This window comes from Archocentrus centrarchus, chromosome 15, assembly GCF_007364275.1.
Source record: "Archocentrus centrarchus isolate MPI-CPG fArcCen1 chromosome 15, fArcCen1, whole genome shotgun sequence".
Taxonomy (NCBI): domain Eukaryota; kingdom Metazoa; phylum Chordata; class Actinopteri; order Cichliformes; family Cichlidae; genus Archocentrus; species Archocentrus centrarchus.
Genome location: NC_044360.1, coordinates 7,522,265 through 7,542,745, shown reverse-complemented (window position 1 = coordinate 7,542,745; position 20,481 = coordinate 7,522,265). Strand labels below are relative to the sequence as shown.

General features: G+C 40.8%; 2 protein-coding genes across 6 annotated transcripts in view; one reads left to right on the top strand and one right to left on the bottom strand.

Moving 5' to 3' along the window:
- The window catches only part of peli1b (pellino E3 ubiquitin protein ligase 1b), a 51,757-nt gene extending 46,615 nt beyond the window's left edge, over positions 1-5,142 (top strand). For all 4 annotated transcript variants that reach the window (XM_030747492.1, XM_030747491.1, XM_030747490.1 and 1 more), the window contains one exon: positions 1,086-5,142. In XM_030747492.1, coding sequence (XP_030603352.1) covers positions 1,086-1,664 — 579 coding nt within the window. In that variant the 3' untranslated portion in view covers positions 1,665-5,142. The remainder of the gene's footprint in view (positions 1-1,085) is intronic.
- Positions 5,143-7,469: 2,327 nt separating this feature from the next.
- Positions 7,470-20,481, bottom strand: part of ugp2b (UDP-glucose pyrophosphorylase 2b) — a 44,934-nt gene continuing 31,922 nt past the window's right edge. For both annotated transcript variants that reach the window (XM_030747489.1, XM_030747488.1), the window contains exons 6-10: positions 18,592-18,889; positions 17,134-17,331; positions 12,364-12,606; positions 10,802-10,906; positions 7,470-10,377 (exon numbers count right to left, since the gene is read on the bottom strand). In XM_030747489.1, the coding sequence (XP_030603349.1) occupies positions 10,270-10,377; positions 10,802-10,906; positions 12,364-12,606; positions 17,134-17,331; positions 18,592-18,889 (952 nt within the window). In that variant the 3' untranslated portion in view covers positions 7,470-10,269. The remainder of the gene's footprint in view (positions 10,378-10,801; positions 10,907-12,363; positions 12,607-17,133; positions 17,332-18,591; positions 18,890-20,481) is intronic.

Here is a 20,481-nt window from a genome sequence, read left to right as displayed (position 1 = left end):
GTGTTACACTGCCACCTACTGAGGTCTGACAGGTCCTGCAGGCCTCTGTGGTTCACATTAGATATCCTTCTAACCTTCAGGGTTGAGTATATCCCAGCATGCACTACTTCGAGGTGTGGCAGTGTGCACACAGGACAGGTCACTAGTTGCAGAAGCTTGAATCAGTAAACTTAAACCCAGCTTAAAATATTTGGAAAATGTTAAATTATTCCTGCATGTTCTGCATGATCCACAGAGGCTAAACCCTAATGATCTTCTTAATCACCTGACTTCCTATCAAACACCTTTTCACGTTTTTTTGCTTAAAATGATATAAAATTGCGTGTGCGCCACAAGAAATTGAAATCATGGCTGTAACTACTGTTACTGTAACAGTAGCTTCAGCGAGTAAAATGTACAATAATTAATAAATGCAAACATTTAAAAACTTTACCTGCTTCTCCTCAGTCTTTCCTCAGAAGGAAATTCTCCTTTTACACCATCATATAGAGAAACTTGCATAAATAACGATTAGACAGGTGTCACAAAAGAGCTGAATGAATACATTTTAGGAACGTGTTCGGGTCAGCTTGGACTTAAAACCTCAGTATGTGTAAAATAAATATTATGTAGCCTTCATTTAACTAGGTAAAACCTCATATAGAGACACATTTACAAAACATTAGACACTCACTGCCATTTATGTTTGCTTATTGATTACAAATGAACTATTAAATTAAGTCTTTTAAAGAGTGACCTGATCCTGAGGGCTACATTGATACAACCATACAAAATAAAACCAAAAACACTAGAAATCATTCAACACATGTCCAGTTCAAGGTTGAATATTAACACTGGAACACTTGAAGGAGAATCTTTAGTTGGTGGTCAGACATATTTCAGATTTTGACAGCATTCCAATAAAGGTTAAAAAAAAAAAAAAAAAAGCTGTGAAAGCAAGTTGTTCCTCACCTGGAGGGAGAGAAGGGGTTAATTCCTAAACTCTAAGCTCCAACACTCTGATTGTAGTGACAGCTCTCGTCTCTATCAGTCTCATCTTACATTAACTCAGGGTATAACCTGCTACCCTTCCCTCTCTGTTTCAGGTGGAGACAGAGACTCAGGAGCTCGTTGACGGCTCCCTCATCGACCTCTGTGGCGCCACCCTGTTGTGGCGCACTGCTGAAGGCCTGGCGCGCACCCCCACCCTCAAACACCTGGAGGCGCTGCGACAGGAGATCAACGCGGCCCGCCCGCAGTGTCCCGTGGGCTTCAACACTCTGGCCTTCCCCTCCATGCGTCGCAAAGACACACCTGACGAGAAGCAGCCCTGGGTCTACCTCCAGTGTGGCCACGTGCACGGCTACCACAACTGGGGCAACCACCGCGAGGAGAGGGAGGGCAGGGAGGGCCGCCTCAGGGAGTGTCCCATGTGCCGAACCAAAGGGCCATACGTGCCGCTGTGGCTGGGCTGCGAGGCGGGGTTTTACGTGGATGCAGCCCCGCCCACTCACGCCTTTAACCCCTGCGGCCACGTTTGTTCGGAGAAGACTGCGGCCTTCTGGAGTCAGATCCCGCTTCCTCACGGCACACACACCTTCCACGCCGCCTGCCCCTTCTGCGCCCATCAGCTGAGTGGCGAGCAAGGCTACATCAGACTCATCTTTCAGGGACCCCTCGACTAACAGCGGGAACTTCCAGCATCCCTTGGGAGGTTTTATTTGGATGCTGCATTTAACACGGGGACCTTCCCAGATCTATTTTTTTTTTTTTTTTTTTTTTTCCTGGACTTTTTGTCTCGCTCTCATTTTTAAGTGACCTTTGTATTGCTTTTTCATGAATGACAACAAAGATTTCTATATTTTCATGTGAAACCAGAGACAGAAAAACCAAACAAAGAACACTGCTGGGTAAATCTTTTTAAGTTTGTTTCCTGGAAAGAACTTTCAACAACAGTATTTATCTAAATTACTAACACACCGCAGTGCAAACGTGCAGTTTTATTCATGTTTATTGTTGCAATATACATTCGTGTACATCTCTTAGAGCTAATTTAAACAAAGATGTTTATTTATGGCCCTGGAGCATCACTTCATCCTCTATCTGTCAGATAACTTCAATACTATTAAGCATTTTATTTTGAAAGTTCAGTATATTGTTAACCAGATATATTTAGGTGTGCTCTGAGGGTTTTGTTCTGTCTGTCTCTGCCATGTTCACCGCTCAGATCTGTCATATTTATACACCACATCCTCTCACGTTGTGTGTTTAAATCCTTCAGTTATTCTTGTCGTCTCATTCACCATCACAACGGCCTTTTCACTTCCAAAGCAATAGATCTGGAACTGAAACCTCCTAAAGCATTATGGGAAACTGAGTCTTCTAGGCATCTTTGCAAGCAAATGGCCTGAATGACTGCTCCCTCCCTTTAAAGTAAAACATCTTTGTGGGTGAGTGAGTGAGTCTCTACGCAGCCATGTAGCTAACGTCACACTTTACACACACACATGCACACACACACTCCAACCCAACCAGAGGGGTGTACTACAACCTGGGATTAGTGGGTTAGGGAGGTATCTTTATCCTGCAGTCAGACTTTACAAAGATGGCTTTCTGTAACCATTCTAGTTTCTGTGGTAAGTTATGCTGATGACATAACCAGCTCCAGACCACGTTATGTGTAATGTTTTGAAGGAAGGAGTACATTATATATTAATAAAACTGGTGAAGGAAGCCATGCAAAATGTGTTGCATTGTCAAGGGAATTTTCTTGTATTCAGTTGGTGATGCAGGAAATGAATAAATAGTCATTGTTATGCTTGTGGCATATATGACATAAAACCAGGAGCCCTTATCAGTTATCAGGAAAGTTTTGCACTGATGGCCCCTTTCCCATAGATTTCTGTACAACCAGAAGTGTTCTTGCAACCTGAGGAGTCGCCCCCTGCTGGCTACTAAAGAGAATGTAGGCATAAGGTCTGGAAGCTGCAGCCGTCTCTTAGTGAACGTGGTTAGAACAGAGTGCACTGGGCAGCCTACATCATTCAAAGAAAGCCTGGCTATGTTGAACTTGCTTCTCAGCACACCCCTCTGGTCAGATGCTTTTCATGTGTGGACAGTGTCTGGTTTATTCTGCATGATAATTGGGGTGTTTGAGGTATACCTGCACAGTTACAGCAAGATTATTACTATGCCAGATGCAGTGTGGTTTTTCTGATCTGTATTAATATTGAGTTCAGAATGTATTTGATGTCTTTTGACAGCATTGCACTTAAGCCAGTATTTTAAAATTCTTCTTTTTTGCCTCTACACAATAATCCTGCACCCTACTGGAGTCTGAAAGCGACATGTTTTATTCTAAAAAAAAAAAAAAAAAAAAATTTAGGGCACTATTTTTTTTTTTTAAGCTACGCCTAAAAGTATGCAACACGCAAACTGAGGCACTTAAAGTCATTTCAGCGGGTTTCTCTTCTCTCATGAATCGTCACAGTTCAGGAAGTCCCATCCGGCTTATGCATCGAGCGAGCAACAAAACACACAAGATATAAAAAACACATCTGCAGTGGTTTGACTCAGGTTTGACACACACTCACACACAAACACACAGAGAGACACGCACACTTTAAGCCTCCAAATTCCATTTATGGATGCGTGTGCGCTCAATAAGGCTTTGTGTTAACTTGTGCTTTCCAAAAAAGAGCTTCACATATCAGGGCTGCTTGCTCTTTGCTTTGTTAGTTGTTCAGTGTCATTTATTAGCTTTACAGTAACTGCTTAGTGAGAGCCTTCTTTTTTCATCACAAGAGTTACTATATATATATATACGTTTTTCCAATATGGTACTGGCTCCTTTATGAGAGATAATAGAACAATAGAACACAAGGACTGAGACAAGAAAGGCCCTTTTCTGCAGTTTGTTTACGTGCATTAACACTAAAGCACCTAGAGTTCTGATTTAATTATAATACATAATTAGGTAATTTTTTTTACCACATATAATGAAAACTGTGTTCTACAGATGCACTCACATTAAGTCAGGACCTAAACAAGCATCTGCATTGCATTATCTTTATATTTAAACCATATTAAATATGAATATACTTTAAGGTCTTTCTTTTTTGAGGAAGTAATCAGAAGAAAAGTAGATTTCTGTTAGATAATTTTCCTCTAATTGTTGAGATCTTGGCTTCAGACTCAAAGAAGAGACAGGCTCAGGATAAAAGCAAAGTTAAAAAATTGCAAAATTTTGATTGGAGAGTAAATCTGGTTTGAACGTGACCGCAACGTAACCAAATTCCATCTGCTGAGGAAGACTCTGATTCTGATCAAAAGCTCAGGATGAGCTGCTGTAGATCAGTTTATCAGTTGCTGTTTGAAAAGTTAACAGTGGCCTCAGAGACCGCAGTCCTGATATTTGGAGCTTTATGTGAAAGCACAGATTCTCCTGCTGTGTATGCGCACACACACACACCTGTCTACATCGCTGCTTTTCGCCCACTTCACTGAAATGAGACACACACTCAAACTGTAGAAACTTCCCCTCAGTGAAGCAGCTTTACTGCTCAGAGTGACTTCCAAACTGTTCACAGAGCCTCAGGTCTGCGTGAACACACTCGTATCGGCGGTATAAGTAGCGCGTGTGTGTGTGTGTGTGTGTGAGAGAGCGAGAGAGAGATGCTGCAATTTATACATTCATGTTGACTGTGTGTGTGCAGTTTGTGTGTGTTCATGTGTCCACACAGTAAGTAGCTCTCCAGATAATGTCCATCAGTATCCTCAGACTGCAACACACTAAACTCACCTCAGGGAGAAAACGATGATCTGCATCACACCTGCACACACACACACACACACACACACGTGCACACTCCTAAGGTCTACTGAGGATACCTCACAGGTTAAAAGTTAAAATCTGGATTCAGATATGTGTCCTGCCTCCTTCACCCAGTTTAGTTTCATGGATTAAAAGTGTGTGATTTTAAGGGCTTCCCTCCGTCTCTGTACTGTTATCTCGGCCCTGCGCAGGCCTGACCCCGCCCCTGTCCTCCACTCGCTCTTCCTCTTCTCTTGTTTGGAGTGTATTTGTGCTTGTAAAAAAGCAAAAACAACGAATGTTTCCAGCAAACACTTTTTTGTAAATGACTTTAAACAATAAAGTGTAAAAGTGACACATTTTACAGTGTGCTGGGTTTCATTTGCATTTTCAGGGCAAGGTTATGATAGAAAACTTAAAATTAATCTAAATGTATTTAACTTAAAATAAAAAGCAGGCTTTACAAAAAAGGTGACTTTTTAAAAAAAAAATCAGATTTGCCTCTTGATTCTACATATGCTGTTTTTGTGTCCCACTGATCCTGGAAATCAGAGTTAATTTAGAAAATCCATCAAATTAACTGCCAGAAAAGTGCCAGAAATATTACTGAGATGATTGCTGAGTGGAAAGACTTGCTTCAGAGCTGATTTAGGGGCGCCATTTCACTTCCCATCAATGCTAGAACACTCATGTGAGTTTTATAACACGATCCCTCCCACGTGGGTGAAAAATCACCCAAAGTTAGTGTTCTAGGGTTAATCCCATTGTACAGAAACTGGCTTCAATAAAGCTGGAGGCACAGCTGTGGGCGGTTAATAGCTGCATAAAATAGATTTACAAAAGCTTTCATACAAAAACAAAGCAAATAGTGTAAAAATATGTTGGAATTAGAATTAAACTAAACCTATTTTTTATTTGTACCCTGTAAGGTAAGAGGTTTCAAAAAGGTCCTTCAGAGATGTACAGTTGAGGTTCATCACAGTTTAAAGCTTCTTTTTGTAATTATCCTCTGCGGACTTTAACACTTTCACCACCAGGGGGCAGCATTTTGTCAGCGTGTGTGGAATTATTTATTTTAATTTCTTACTTAAAGCCTCTTCAGGAAATGTGGGTTAATCTTTTGCCAGGCCTCCATTACAAATAAGAATGTTTTCCTGTATTACACGAAAGTACAGCTCGACCATAAATTCAACCACAAGCCATTGTGGCTTGTAGACTGGCAGAGAAGTATGTGAGGATGGTGAAGGACATGTATGACAACAGTAAGGCAATGGTGAGGTGTGCAGTAGGACTAATAGATGGGTTCGAGGTGGGGGTAAGATTACGTCAGGGATCTACTCTGAGCCCCCTGTTGTTTGCAGCGGTGATGGACAGGCTGACCCATGAGGTCAGGCAGGAGTCTCCGTGGACCATGTCTTCAGACAACATTGATCTGTAGGGAGCAGGTGGGGGTATGCACTGGCAAAAAGAGGAATGAAAGTCAGTAGAAGCAAGACAGAGTGAGAGGGAGACAGGTGTAACTGTGAAGCTCCAAAGAGCAGAGGTAATGAAGATGGGTGAGCTTAAATAGTTGGGGTCAAAAATCCAAAGCAACAGACAGTGAAGAAGAGAGTACAGGCAGGGTGGAGTCGGGGGAGAGTCTCAGGGGTGATTCGTGACAGAAAGATAGCAGCAGGAGTGAAAGGGAAGGTTTGCCAGACCTGCTATGATGTATGGTTTGGAGACAGTGGGCACTCACAAAAAGACAGGCGGCTGAGCTGAAGATGTTAAAATTTTCATTGGGCGTGACCAGGATGGACAGGATTAGAAGTGAGTTCTGTATATCAGAGGGTCAGCTCAGGTTGGGATGGTTTGAACATGTGCAGAGGAGGGATGGAGGAAATATTGGACAGAGGATGCTTTGGAGCTGCCAGGCAGGAGGAAAAGACCACAGAGAAGATTCTGGTGGGTCGGTGAGACAGAGGAGGGTGCTAGAGATGGAGGCAGATGATGTGCTTTGGCGAGCCCTAAAGGGAGCATTCAAAAGACGACAGCCCAGCCGTAGTTCAGCTTCAGTCGATATCTCTTCAACACAACACACAGATGTTGGACACAGAGTCATAACAGTTGCTTCTTCACATTTTGCTGAGCGTTTTATATAATTCTGGAAGGTTTTAAACCACATTTAGACACATATTTACTGCCAATACAGGAATTGCCCATATCTATGCCTGGGCAGACATTAACTTTTTAGTCTTTTAGTTATTTACCTACTTTATCTTTACCATTAACTAATATGGAATTTGGTGGTATGAGCCAGAGATGGTGAAGTCTTAAAATCATGCAGCTTACACCTGAATAGTAGAAGCAGAATTTGAGGGGAACAAAAAGGGAGAAAAAAAAAATAAAATAAATAAAACTTGTTTGGGGACAATGTCACCAAAAATTTGAAGCATTTTAACAGAATTAACTTTTGATTCTATACATGCATTCTTTATATCCCAGAGACCATTTAAATTAAATGCACTTTTCTTTGCTCATCATTGTGAGAGAACTGCATTATGCTCTGGTTTCACTCAGTTTATCAGTGCAGCTTTTTGCAACAGATTTCAGCACTTTTGACACCACGACCGCCACAGACCGATATTTATGATGCTCCTAAGAGTTTTTTGATGAACAGATAACACAGGATACATGCTCAGTATTTCATATTGCACTTTATTCAGCTCTGAGCAGGCAGAGCTGGTCTGGTCTGGGCTGAGACCTCGTCGCTGTCACAGGTCAACATTTATTGCTTTCGGGCTCCCGGTCCGCACGAGTCGGACCCATCTCAAGTATTCTCACACTGACAATTTGTGTACGCGTGTGTGTGTGTATGCAACAACATTGAAGAAAACACAGCACATCATGTCTTTGAGTGAAGAAACAATGCTGACTGACAGGATGGACAGAGAAATAGAAGAAATGCTGAGATTTCACACAATATGAAGGTGAAAACAAACCAGATACAAAGAAAAAAAAAATAATGCACAACAATGTGATATTCTCATCAGCTACTCCACACAGAGACAAATAAAGGCCTTCACTTTAAAACGACATCGTTCCTGTCCCATAAAATCTCATATCGCAGTGACTGTACCTGGATCCTCACAATCATCATCATATCATGAAAAAAAAAAAAAAAAAAAATGCTGCACGGCACAAACTCCTGTGAGCTTTTCAGACGAGGCCGAAACTAGAGACGTGACCACATGCGGTGGAAGCATGCTCAGTCACAGTTTTCCTGTGTCAGCACAGACGTCGCTGTGGGCTTCAGGGCTCCACTAATTCAACCTAAAGCTGCTCTGTTTAATCTTCACACGCCAACAAACCATCTAATGGCGACTTGTGTGTGCCAGATGTGGCTCATAGTGACAAATGAGCAGTGCACAGCAGCAAAGGACACACAAGTGTCACATTTCCATCCAAACTGCTGTAATTTTAATATCTTTGGGTTTTCATCGTTTAAAAACTAATAAGCTGAGAGGGTATGATATGAAACGAGTGAAATCTGAAATGAATGAAAATCATGTGAAAATACGCAATTTATGCTTGAATCTCCTCGTGTGACGCTTTTATCTGCAGCATTTCTCTGTGTGCAGACGCTTCATTTGAGCCACATGCAGATCAATCTGTCACCATATTTATTTATTCTCATGTTTCCAGCGTTTCTGCTGAAACACATGCAAACGATGACCTGTGGATGGAAATGCAATTAAAGCTCTGTGTCAGCCACATGATTATTATATAAACTGCATGGTGTTTATATTGTTTGATACTGTTGCTGTGGCAGTATGAAAAATTTGTATAGGTTTGTTGTTGTTTTACAAAACATGAGGCATAAAAAAGGTTTAATGAAGAAATGATTTCACAGTGTGCAGCAGAGCAGCTTCGCCTCTGTTAACAATAGAGCTGAGCAGACGGGAGTACAGAGTCCAATGCATCCTCATAGCACAGACGACCAATTCGTATTCCTGGGATATCTTCCACAAGTGGATACAAGTACCAAAGTCTTTCATAAAATACTCGTATGATAAAGCCAATTAGCTGTCAGATAAAGTCAACTAATATTCTATTGGGGCTGCAGAGCAGCTACGTCTCCACGATGGACTGACAGGGAGCTGAGCCAAGAGTAAAAGAGCCTTCTTTGGAGTAAATACTCAAAATGCATTGAATTGTTTGGGACTCCAATCTCACTGGATGAGTGTAGGCAGGCAGTTTTAAATCTCCAGTCATGGTTGTATAAATCGTAGCGCTATCAAGATGGAGCGTGCAGCTCGGCAGGAGTAACATTTCTTTAAAGGTGCCTTTAATTTGGACATACACGATTCGCTAAATCTGACCCCATTTTCTGTTTCTGCATGAGGGAAAATTAATGCAGAGAAAGGATCACACCTGTATTTCAGAGACACCATATTCTGCGTGTCTCTGAAATATGGAAAATAACTTCAGTATTTGTACATTGCCAGTGTTTAATGTTTAAAAATGAGGCAATTCTATTTTGAGAGTTCCAAAAGTTCTGGTGCTTGCATCCACTTTTGAAAGACTGTCAGCTATCTGCTGCACTTGAGGGTGAACTGAGGGCTGGGTTTGTGAAATAAGCTGCTGGAAAGGTGACAAGTATAACTCTAAGAGCCAGCAAAGGATCCTGATAACACCTCCAAACCAGTGTGAACCACTGCGGGGTTTATAATAAACCTCCATGCTGACGGTCTCCTTGTGTCTGAGTCAGTTTTTTGGGTGTATTGTTGAACTCAGTGGTAAATCAGCACCCTGAGCTGGGCTGGGCAAAGCTTTAAGTATATTATATATCTTCTGCTGCTGATGCATGAATCACCAAAATATAACTTTACATCACGGCGTGTTTTGCTGTGCCTAAATTGTGGAAGCATATCGAATCCCGCAGAGACGTCTTTGTGCTTCACACAAAATGTCCAAACCTTCCCTATAACTCTCATGACTTCATCTTTGTGATTGCATTAGCAGTGCAACCCCCCCCCCCCCAAAAAAAACCCAAATCTGATTTCTTCAACCTGTACTCCAACTAGCGTCCCTATTAATATTAATATATCAGTATATTTTTCCTACCTATTTAGAATATATTATTTTATTTTTATCTGGCCAACAAAAGTCAAAATAACTACAGTTGAAGAAGAAAAAAATGTGATTAGTTTTCCTCTCTAACAAGGATAAAGGTGTTTAAGGTGACAGCTATGACTACTTCATTAGTAATACTTTCAAATGTTATATGATAAACAGCCTGCAGAGGGCAGCATATCCCAGCTACTTCCAACCATTAAGCATGCAAACTGTAGAGCAGCACTGCACATGCAATCACACTCAGCCTCCGGGGAAATGCCATTTCCTCTCACAATCTGTTGGTGTCGGGTTAACGTGATAAAGGGGTCACATGACAGGGATGATGGGGATTACGTCACACGATGAGGGTGAAGAAGGCCTCAGTGGTCCAGGATACGGAGGTTGCCGGATACGATTTTGTTTTCCAGCATGGAGCCCGCCGGGATATCGATGCGATCTCCGTGGTTGGCGATGATGATGACGGTGCCCTGCGGAGACAGAAATGAGGACAGGACGTTTTCAGGGCAGAATTTAATTAAAGCGGTAAATCAAAAACAGAAGCACGCAGGTTAAAAGTCTGAAACTAATCTCTTTTATTCTCTCCACACCTCACCTCTACCACGTTACTAAAACAGCAGCAAAAAAAAAAGCAGTGAGTCAGACCTCAATCCCCAGAGTATCTCGAGCTTCTTTTACTGTCAGCGAGGGCAGCAGATTAAATAATGCAATAGACTTCCTATGTTTATTACAGAAAACCCACTGAACACACCTCTTTATGTTCAGAGCAAAATGCAGTCGTTTTAACACATTATGAGGCAATGAAAACAACTTAAGTTCACATGTCGGCATTATGGGGGAAAAAAAAAAGAAGCTTCCTCATCTTAAAAACCGAATCTGACTGCAGGCGTTTACCTTAAGTGACACGTTTTTCCCAAAGGTGACGTCTCCGGACACCGTCAGGTGGTCGAGCTCCAGCATGTCCGGGATGCTCTCGAAGCGGATCAAATATTCCTGAACCTGAGCACAGACGCACACACAAAAGGAAGTCATTCGTATGTGTGTGCATTCTTTTCATCCTCACAGATCCTTTGGCAAATGAAATTATTGACTAAATAATGTCACTGACATCTGGAAATTTGAATTTTGAAGCGTCAGCAGTGTGACCTTTGAGGATCACGTGATTACTCAGAAGCCTGTCTGAAATAACCATCAGAAATTTAATACCTGGAAGCCTCTTAATTTATATAGAAGATTTTGAATATTTATATTTATGTGGAAGCAATACAGATCAAAGTTGAAACTTGATGCTTAATTATAGCCCAACTTATTTATCAATGAATGCAAATTTTAAAAGAAAAAAGTAAAAGAAAAGTAAAAAAAGTAAAGAACAGATGGGAGAAACACGCTTAGACCATGTTATGAGTGCTGATGTTGCATAGTTTGCCCACCAGAGGGCTCTCTGCAACTTCCCTGTTTGCAACAGGGGTTTGAAAAACTACAAAATTCAACCAGCCAAATGTTCAAAAAATCTGTTTGTGCTGTTTTTCTAAAAAAAAAACAAAACAAAAAAAAAAATTTTTCCAGCTTATATATAATGGAACACCCGATTTCTAAATCACCAAATATCACTATTGGTCTTAAAAATCCTAAATTTATTCTGAAAAGCTTGGATATTACTCAAGGTTAAATTAAAAAATGTATGGGGAAAATCTGACTTTTTTTTGTTAAAAGGACTGCATCATGCCTAATCAAAAAAAAAAACAAAAACATTTTTTTAATTAATTCCAGGAATATTAATTTTCTTCCCTTTAAACGTGTCTTTTTCCTGTTGGAGTGAAATTCACAGGACGCTTAAATTAAAATTATAGTCCAATAACATGTCCTTGTCTTCACTCAGGGTTTAAAATGCAAAGGTGCAGAGGTGACTCCCATGTTAAAGTGGAGAGCTGCAATTTAGCCTCATGACAACTGCCCAGGAGTTGACCCCCCCCCCCCCCCCCCCCTTTTTTTTTTTCTTTTATAGCTCATCCATTATACTGGATTAGGGTTCAAAGTTATGCATTATCAGGGGCCATTTCCTCTTGTTTAGAGTTCAGTTGCAATACAAGATACTAGACTGAGGACACTACGAGTCCAGTTTTTTTTTTCATCCTTTACTGAGAGCATTTTGGTTTTAGCCTGTTTTTTACTACCCATTTAATATCACAGTTTGAGAGTTTGGGTGGACCATCAAAGTTTTACTTTCCTCTCCAAATATGATTATATTCAGCTTAAAAAAACAAAAGACAGCGATGGCCAAAATAACACTTCTATCCTATAAAACACCTGCATGGTCACAGAGGAAGAGCTTTGGGTAAATTAAACACTGACTCAGTGGTTTTGAATAAGTTTGGCGCTTTAAACCGTCACAGCCCAAGATAAGATTGAAAGGCTGCACACACAGTATCTGATGTTTCCACTGCTGCTGTGACTACCTTGGTGAAGGAGCTGCCCAGTTTGACGTGCGGAGTTGTTGGGAACTCTCTCTTGGGGCTCATGGTGAGCGAGCCGGCCTCCAGGCTGTACAGGTTGGACATGACCAGGAGGAGGTCTGACGTAGTCTTGACCGGCAGGAAGCGGCTGCGGGGAACATTTATTCCCAGGGCGTTGTCGAAGCATTTGATGGCCGCACCGACTGCAGTCTCCAGCTGGATGACGTTCTGCCCGCCGTCAAGCGTCTGATGATGACCAAGAGAAAGGGAGAAGACACATTAGATCATCTTACTGTACAGTCTTTACTACAACATTACATTTCAATTATGCAGCAGCTTACAAACAGTTTAGCAGAGGAGCTTCTTCTATTATACAATGAAACCTTGATCGTATCTTTGTGGATCTGCTTTTTTTTTTCCTCTCTTTTAGATGGTTTGAGTGGATTTTGTCACAGATACATGAGTGTATCTGTCCATAGTTTCCTGAGGCCTCAAGGAAGGAAAAAAAAAAAAAAAAAAAAGCAAGAAAGAGCTCATAAGTGACAGAATAGAAAAAAATATATATATTCACCTTTTAAATGCAATTTTTTTTTCCTCATAAATTTACTGGTAAATACCCTGACTTTTTAAAATTTCACTTAGAGTGGCCCCAACATACCATCACATCTCTGTGAGCCTGTGAGGACTGCTGTGGTTTCATCTCACAGAGCTGCCATCAGGCCTTCAGCTGAAGACGCCGACGTGAAACATGAAAACCTAAAAATGATTTACTGGATAAATGCAGTTTATCCAGATGTGAGAATTGGGTATATCCATCACAGGACTTATGTAATATTCACTACTTCACAAATACATTTGTCTTAAGTGCCTCTAAACCATAAGGGGTCATAGTTCTAACATGCGCCGCCCTCTAACTGGAACTGAACCCTCTAAATGAGTGGTTTTAGTGCTGTTCTCTTACCTAGATGGGACCTGCATTTATGTAAAGCCACACAGCTCTGCACAGTTATGGCCGCTTACATAACACTTCATCACACGTGTGCAATCCTGCACACGAGGGATGGAAAATTTCATCTGCACCTACAGGCCAAGACGGCAATAATCAGCAGCGAATGTATTACACTGGTTGCAGTTTTGGACAGCCTGAGGCGATGCTTCCCCACTGGGGGGTGGGGGTGGGTGGGGGGGTGAGGCCCGCTGAGCCTGCGAGTGAGCATGACCGAAATAACACAAAGTCACATTAAGTTAAATCTGTTTGCTGCGCTGCTTTAAATCAGGACTGCTCTGTCAACAACAGCTCTGGAGGGAAATAAACAACAAAAATATGAAGGAAAAAAAAAAAATCACATTTGGACAAATCAAGTACAAGATTTAATTCCCATATTAAGCATTTACTCAAACATCTTTGTACGTACTTGAGCAGTCAAGTGTTCCTTTTTCTACTGACTTAACGAGCTACGTGCAGCTCAGTGAAGGAGGGTGCAACTGCTGTTATTTTTTTAGCTACAAATTACAGACGTCCCCTAAACACATCACATGCAGGCAATCATTAAGTTAGGGTTCTGATATAAGAATACACTACAGATACACTCATGTACGCAACATGTGTAATATCCTGAATACTGCCATTACTGTTTTTGGTGCTTGAATGATTCATGTGTCAGTGCTAAGTGGCTTAACAACCTCAGGGTGTTGGTCCAGGTATTATCTTATTGTTTTCATTATTAAAAGCTTGTTGCGTGACAGCTGCTTGTGGTGTTTTATATGCTGGCTTCAGCATTCATCTTTAACTGGTCAGGTGACAGGGCTGGACTGAAAGAGAGTGAAAAAGCAGCCGATGCTCAAATTAATACCTTGAAAGAGCTTCAGAAATCCTGGAGAACTACTGATCAAGACGTTTAAAAAAAAAAAAAACTACAAAAAAGTCTGGCTCTTTGAAAGTAAAATATTTTTAAAAATTAAGGGCAGCCTAGGACTTTAGAACAGCACTGTATTCATAGCCAGGGGGTCTTCTGGGATTAAATTTAGCTGAATGTGGCCCATGAACTAAAATGACTTTGACACCACTGTTTATGCCCCTAGCTGACCCCCCCTCAAAGGCATGATCAGGAATTAACGAGTTATTTATTGGTTTAAAGTTCTAATCATGTTAAATTATCATCATGCTAAGAGTCTTTATATCTCAAAATTGTCTGCAGCCCCTCTGATCACCACATGAGCCTAAAATGAAGTACTTCTTTTAATTGATTCACTTTGATCTTTTGGCGATTTGTTCGTTGACGTTGATTCTCCATTAACGGCTTTACATCCAGCACCTGACAGCACACACCTCTATTTTCCCCACTTCTGACAAGCTACCAGACGACCTAGATTACAATTATGGCTGAAAATAAAGGATAATCATATATTTTTTTTTTTTTGCATTTTTGGGCCACAGTGGCTTTTATTGGCAGTGGAGAGAGACAGGAAATGGAGGAAAGATACAGGGGAAGACACGCGGGCAAATTGGTCAGGACTCGAACCCACGCCGCCCGCACCGGAACGCAGCATATGTATGTGGTTGCCGGCTTCACCGCTAAGCCACCCGGATAATCATAATTTTAATAATTTGGCTGCAGGGTCCGGGGGCATCCGTTTGCCTGCACTTGAAAGAGGGAGTTGATGTGGATGGGTCTGTCTTTGTGTATTTAGCTTTGTCTTTGTGCGTGTGCATGACTGGGTCTGGGACTTGCTGAGCTTTGGACATGGTTGTGGAGGGTGGGGGGTGCAGCTATGGCTCCTGGGGGGAGTTGTTGCAGTTTCTCACCCTCATTATTAAGTGCTGTTCATGACAAACGCACAAAGGCTTGTTCTTGTTTTTGCTTTTCTCTCTTTCAGGTGCTGCTTGTTTGTTTCTTTTAATATCTTTGTTACAGTTGCAGCAGTTAGAGACCCACTCTCTCTTTCTGTTTCCTTCCCCCCCTTTCTTCTCTTTATCACTTCTCTCTTTCCCCTCCCCACCTGTCAGCTCTGGAATAGTAAAATGGGAATTTTAAATAAAGGAAGGAAGGGGGGGGGGCTTTAAAATATGGGTATTCTCAGCAAGTCTTTTTGTTAGATATGATTTATTTTATTTCCATTTATGGTTTAACCAGGTAAAAAAGTCTCATTGAGATTAAAAATCTCTTTTTCAAGAGAGACTTGGCCAAAAGTTACAACAAATACAACACATAATCTAACAAGTGACTATCGAACAATAATCTAACACATTCATGCAACTCAAAGGCAACAACAGATCATTTCAAGAGCGAACTTAAAAGCACTCACATTGACCACAAGACCCATTTTCACGTTCCCTCAACATTTGAGGGATCACCTTTCAACAAAGGGAGAACAGATTTCCATATTACAGCAATCTTGTCCAGGAGAGTGAGATTACAAATATAAGTTAGTGGTTCTGCTATAAAATCTACAGCCCCCCCTTAATAAAATAAGGATCCAGTCGATCCGGTCTTGCAGATTTATTTGGCTCTAACTGCTTTCAGGAGTGATGGTCTCTGTGGGGAGAGGAGTGCAGATCTGTCCCTGCTTCACTTTACATGGTTAAACTGGACAGATGATGTTATTCTGGGAGGGTTGGCTGGTCACTGAAACTGACCTCTTTCTTCTGCATACTCACTCATCCTCATGTGATCCCTCTTTGAAATGGCCAAAGGGCTCTAACACAGAGATTTATGAGTCATTTCACATTGATGCATGGAGGAGAAACATGCAGAGCAAAATCCAGTTAGGATTCCTCTGACTGAACTTATCAGTCTTACAGTGTGAGCTATAAATAAACCCCAGGCTGGGTTCTTTGGGGATGTAAACAGGGAAATGTGTAATGTTAACATGAAATCAGTTTTTTTTTAATCTTTAATCTTCCATCTCCTCCTGCCTTTTATCCAGAAATCAACCTCAGTGTGACTTTTAACAGATATTGTAATTTCTAAAACGCATGTTGTGATGAGAGCAGGCTCGCTTGAGGAGCTGTGAGTGACAATGCACAGGTCACATTATATTAGTGTATGTAAGGAAAAGAAAGAGAAAAAGAGAAAAAAAAAGAGGGCAACAACATTTTTAATCTCCACCATTAATCAGGACTTCCTGGTTACACTAACGCTTTAATTTGATAATATTTTTTCCCAGTGATCTGTAAATGGATTTATGGACTTTTATTGTGGAGATTCTAAAAATTTAAAAAAAAAAGTTGTGAGAATGAGAGAAAAATACGACCTAAAATGCAGCAAATGAAGCTTTTAAAGGGCTTTAAATCACTTCCCTGAGTTGTGTGTCCCAGTTGCTGCAGCAGCTGCTGTTGGTGGGTGAATTATTATCTCTCAGTGAGGACCAAATCCTTAGCTCATCTCATTCAGCAGAGGATATTAAAGCACTAACTATGCTTTTATTTCCTCTCACGTATATACTGTTACAATAGTGGATGCTCATATTAAACATAGTTTCAAACAGTGAGGTCTGTCTGTAAGCCGTTGCAGGGCTCCTGGTTCTGCATGATTTTAATTATTTGAAATATTTCACAGTATCACAGAAATGTGGGTGAATGACATGTAGAGGAGCTGAGCAGGCTACAGTGACAGTCTGGGATGATCAAAAATGTTAAATTAGTTTATTTACCTTTGTTTTCACTGTTCATTTACTCTCATCAGATGCTGAATCACTGTAAGCTGCATTTGCAGTAAATGGTAAATTACTCTGTACTTCAGTGTGCCTTATGTGGGGCTCCTCTTCACTCACCTTGGGGTTCACGATGATCTCCATGTCCATTGCATTCTGCTCCTGCAGCCTCTTAATAGCAGCCAGAGAGATCCACAGGTTGTTGGTGTTGAAGATCTTGAACTTCGAAACCGACTTGAATTCGTCCACATGGGCTTTGGGCACCTGTGCGATCTCCAGCAGACGCAGCTTCCCTTCATACTGGATCAGCGTGCCACCCTGGAAATCACAGGCAGCATTTTTACACACCTGAGAAACTACTCATAGTTTTAGGAAACTAAAAATGTTTTATAAGGGTTAAAAAAAACAAAACAAACACACACACACACACACACACACCAACACACACACACACACACACACACACACACACACACACACACACAAATGTTCCAAAGAAAACGTGTCGCTGCCCAAAGGCTCGTCAGAAAGTATATTTATGAATAGATTTTTACAGTAAATAATTGGGTACTGTGTAGAACTGTCAATATTTTATACATGAAATTTATTTGATTCAGTATTGATTAAAGATATCTGACATAGGAAATACAGAGATGAGACAGCTGAGAGACGAATGAAAGATCGAAAGATTGATGACAGTGATTAAAAGGACACGATAAATGAGATATGCCCCCAGCTACTAAACACATGACCCTCTTTGCACATCAACAGGCTAATTCTATAGTAAACAAAGAGCAATAACTCCTGTATAAGAGGAGGCAGGATTATGGTCCTTGTACTCTTCAGTATGTATCTATCCTCCAAATCTGAAGTCAATATGTTGCATATTTACTGAGATACTGAAAGCTTGATGGACAGACAGATGGACAAAAAGTAGAAAAATGATCCCCCGGTGTCTCCCTGCCTCTCGGCGAACGACACAAAAAACCTTCCAGCTGGTATTTTCTTTGGTTACACTGAAATGTAACACAATAACCACCAACAATACAAACCAGCCCTCCAAAATGTAAACCGATAACAGTGAGAACGCACAGGGTTATTTAACCATTCAGAAATCTACAACTAACTCAGATACATATATTGAGCTCAGTAACACTAAGATTACATATTTCCATTTAGACACGAAAAGAATTAAAGGCTCTGTTCACTCAAATTAGTAAAAACATTTGTGGTTTGTGGGCATGAAACAGTTTAAGTTTGGTGAAAGCTGTTTCAATGAAAAGTCACAGGGACAGATTCCATTCACGCCCATCGTACTGGGACGAGAGCAGAGAGCGACAGAAATGATGTCACGGCGGAAAGTGAGAAACTATGAGAGGAACTCATTCTGCACAAACCCCTGAATCGCTCTATTTACTGCACGTGATAAAATGCAGTATACTGTTCTGTCTTTTGGCTACATTAGCACAAAAATATTTTATGTCCTTGTTTACGCAACAAAGATAAATCATAATTTCACATCTACAATAAAATAACCTTAATTATTTCTCATTACATTTAGAAACCTCCTCATCATACCTTCACATCAGCACGGGTCTTATCCGTCACCTCCATGATGAACTCGCAGCGTTTGCCGTTGGGCTGGCTGACCAGGTGGTGCAGGATGTGGAGGTCGACGGTGGCTCCCAGATTGTCGATGTTGGACACAAAGATGTACTCCTTGCCCTCAGCGATCAGCTGATCCAACAGGCCTGAGTTGTAGAAGCTGGCGTAGATGTCGCCGTGACCAGGAGGGTACCAGCACTCTGCATTTTGTCCAGTCATGCTCAAGGTTGTGGACACGGGAAGGAGAGACTCTCTGTTGATGCGAGGGTACCTGGACGAAGAAAAAAAAAAAAAAAAAAAAGAAGTCCACAACACGAGCCACCACTACGTTTTTGATTGGTTTTAACTTGTGCCAAGTTTCAGAAGATTTCAAATATAAATGACCGAGGAGCAGCAAATTTAACAAAAAGGTGACGGACGGCTCGGTATTAGATCACCGCGCTAAAAAAACAGATTAAATTGATATAATTAAACTGGTATGTAAAATTAGAGCAAAATTAAAAGCACATTAAAAACATATTACAACATATTCAGTTTAGAGAGGACTAAATTAAGATTTACTCCAAGTCTGTGTGAATTAGTTTTTTGGCCATTTGAAATTAAGTAGTGAGTCGGTCTTATCAAAAAACAGTAAAATTTGGCAGTTGTAAAATAAAAATGAGCTGAAAAATGCTACGCAGCTCCTTACATGCAATTTGATCTATTAATAAAAATCTTACAACATTAGTACTTGCTGCTGCAGCTTTAAAACAACTGTTAAACAGGATAAAATACAATTTAATTCAGGGTCATTCTAGCTGTGTTTGAACTTTACGACTGCACCTTTTATAACAGATTAATACATGTTACGTGTGATAAATATTTATTTTGATGACTTTCTATAAAGCACTTCCTTCTCTTCTGTTGATGTGGTTAAAATCTGTCCTTATGCAACTCGTAATATACATTCAAGGAAAAAAAAAAAAAAAAAAAAAAGCTTGTTGACTCATTTATCTGTGGAGCTCCAGAGCTGTGAATCTCAGACTGTTAAGCAGAGAAACACCACAAAGACAAAACAAAAAGTGTGAAATCCTTTTTTGCTCCACATTTGACGTAAATCCTTGGAAACTCTGCACCAAAGCAGCATGCCAAGTGCCATCTAAATTTCTCTTTTTCATGTCACTGCCCGCACTTCAAACAGCTCCAAGTACAAGCAAACTTTTTAGCTTTTTCCAAGAAGGCAGAGAAGGCAACATGCCAAAGAGTCCAAGCTACGACGGCTGTGTGCATTAAACTGATCAAAGGGCTTCTACGAAGGATCCGCGTCAGGTTGAGTTAACAAACCTCATGGTGAGAAGCCCCACTGAGTGGGAGCTGCCTGTGTTTTTAGCACTTTTTGAGGAAGTTTCAGAGTGCAGAGGAGCTGGTCAGGTATGAGGAGCTGCAGGGTGGAGGCACCAAGGCCAATTTAATGGAAGATTAATTCTAGCTGACTGCTCTGGGAAGATGATAAAGGTTCATACACTTCAAAGGATTCATGTCGTATTAAAACCAAGTCTGAGAACATTTTGTTACTTCCACAAAAATGTCCCTCCTCTCTTGGACTCTTGCTTCCTCAGAAGGACCAAAACAAAAAAAAAAGACACGTCACAAAGAAATTATTTGGATTGATTTATTCAATGATCTAATGATGTGGGAGTCTCTTTTCTTACTTAGTCACGATGAAGTTTTAAAGGCTTTAACATACTGAATGAATTCATTATGCAGTTTAAAAAAAAATATATTGAAACCATCATTTTTACATCAGCTTGACTTCTCCAAGTACCTTTAGAGGACTGATTCAAGGGATAATTGCATTGTCTAGCAAAACTAAATCTCCTAAAA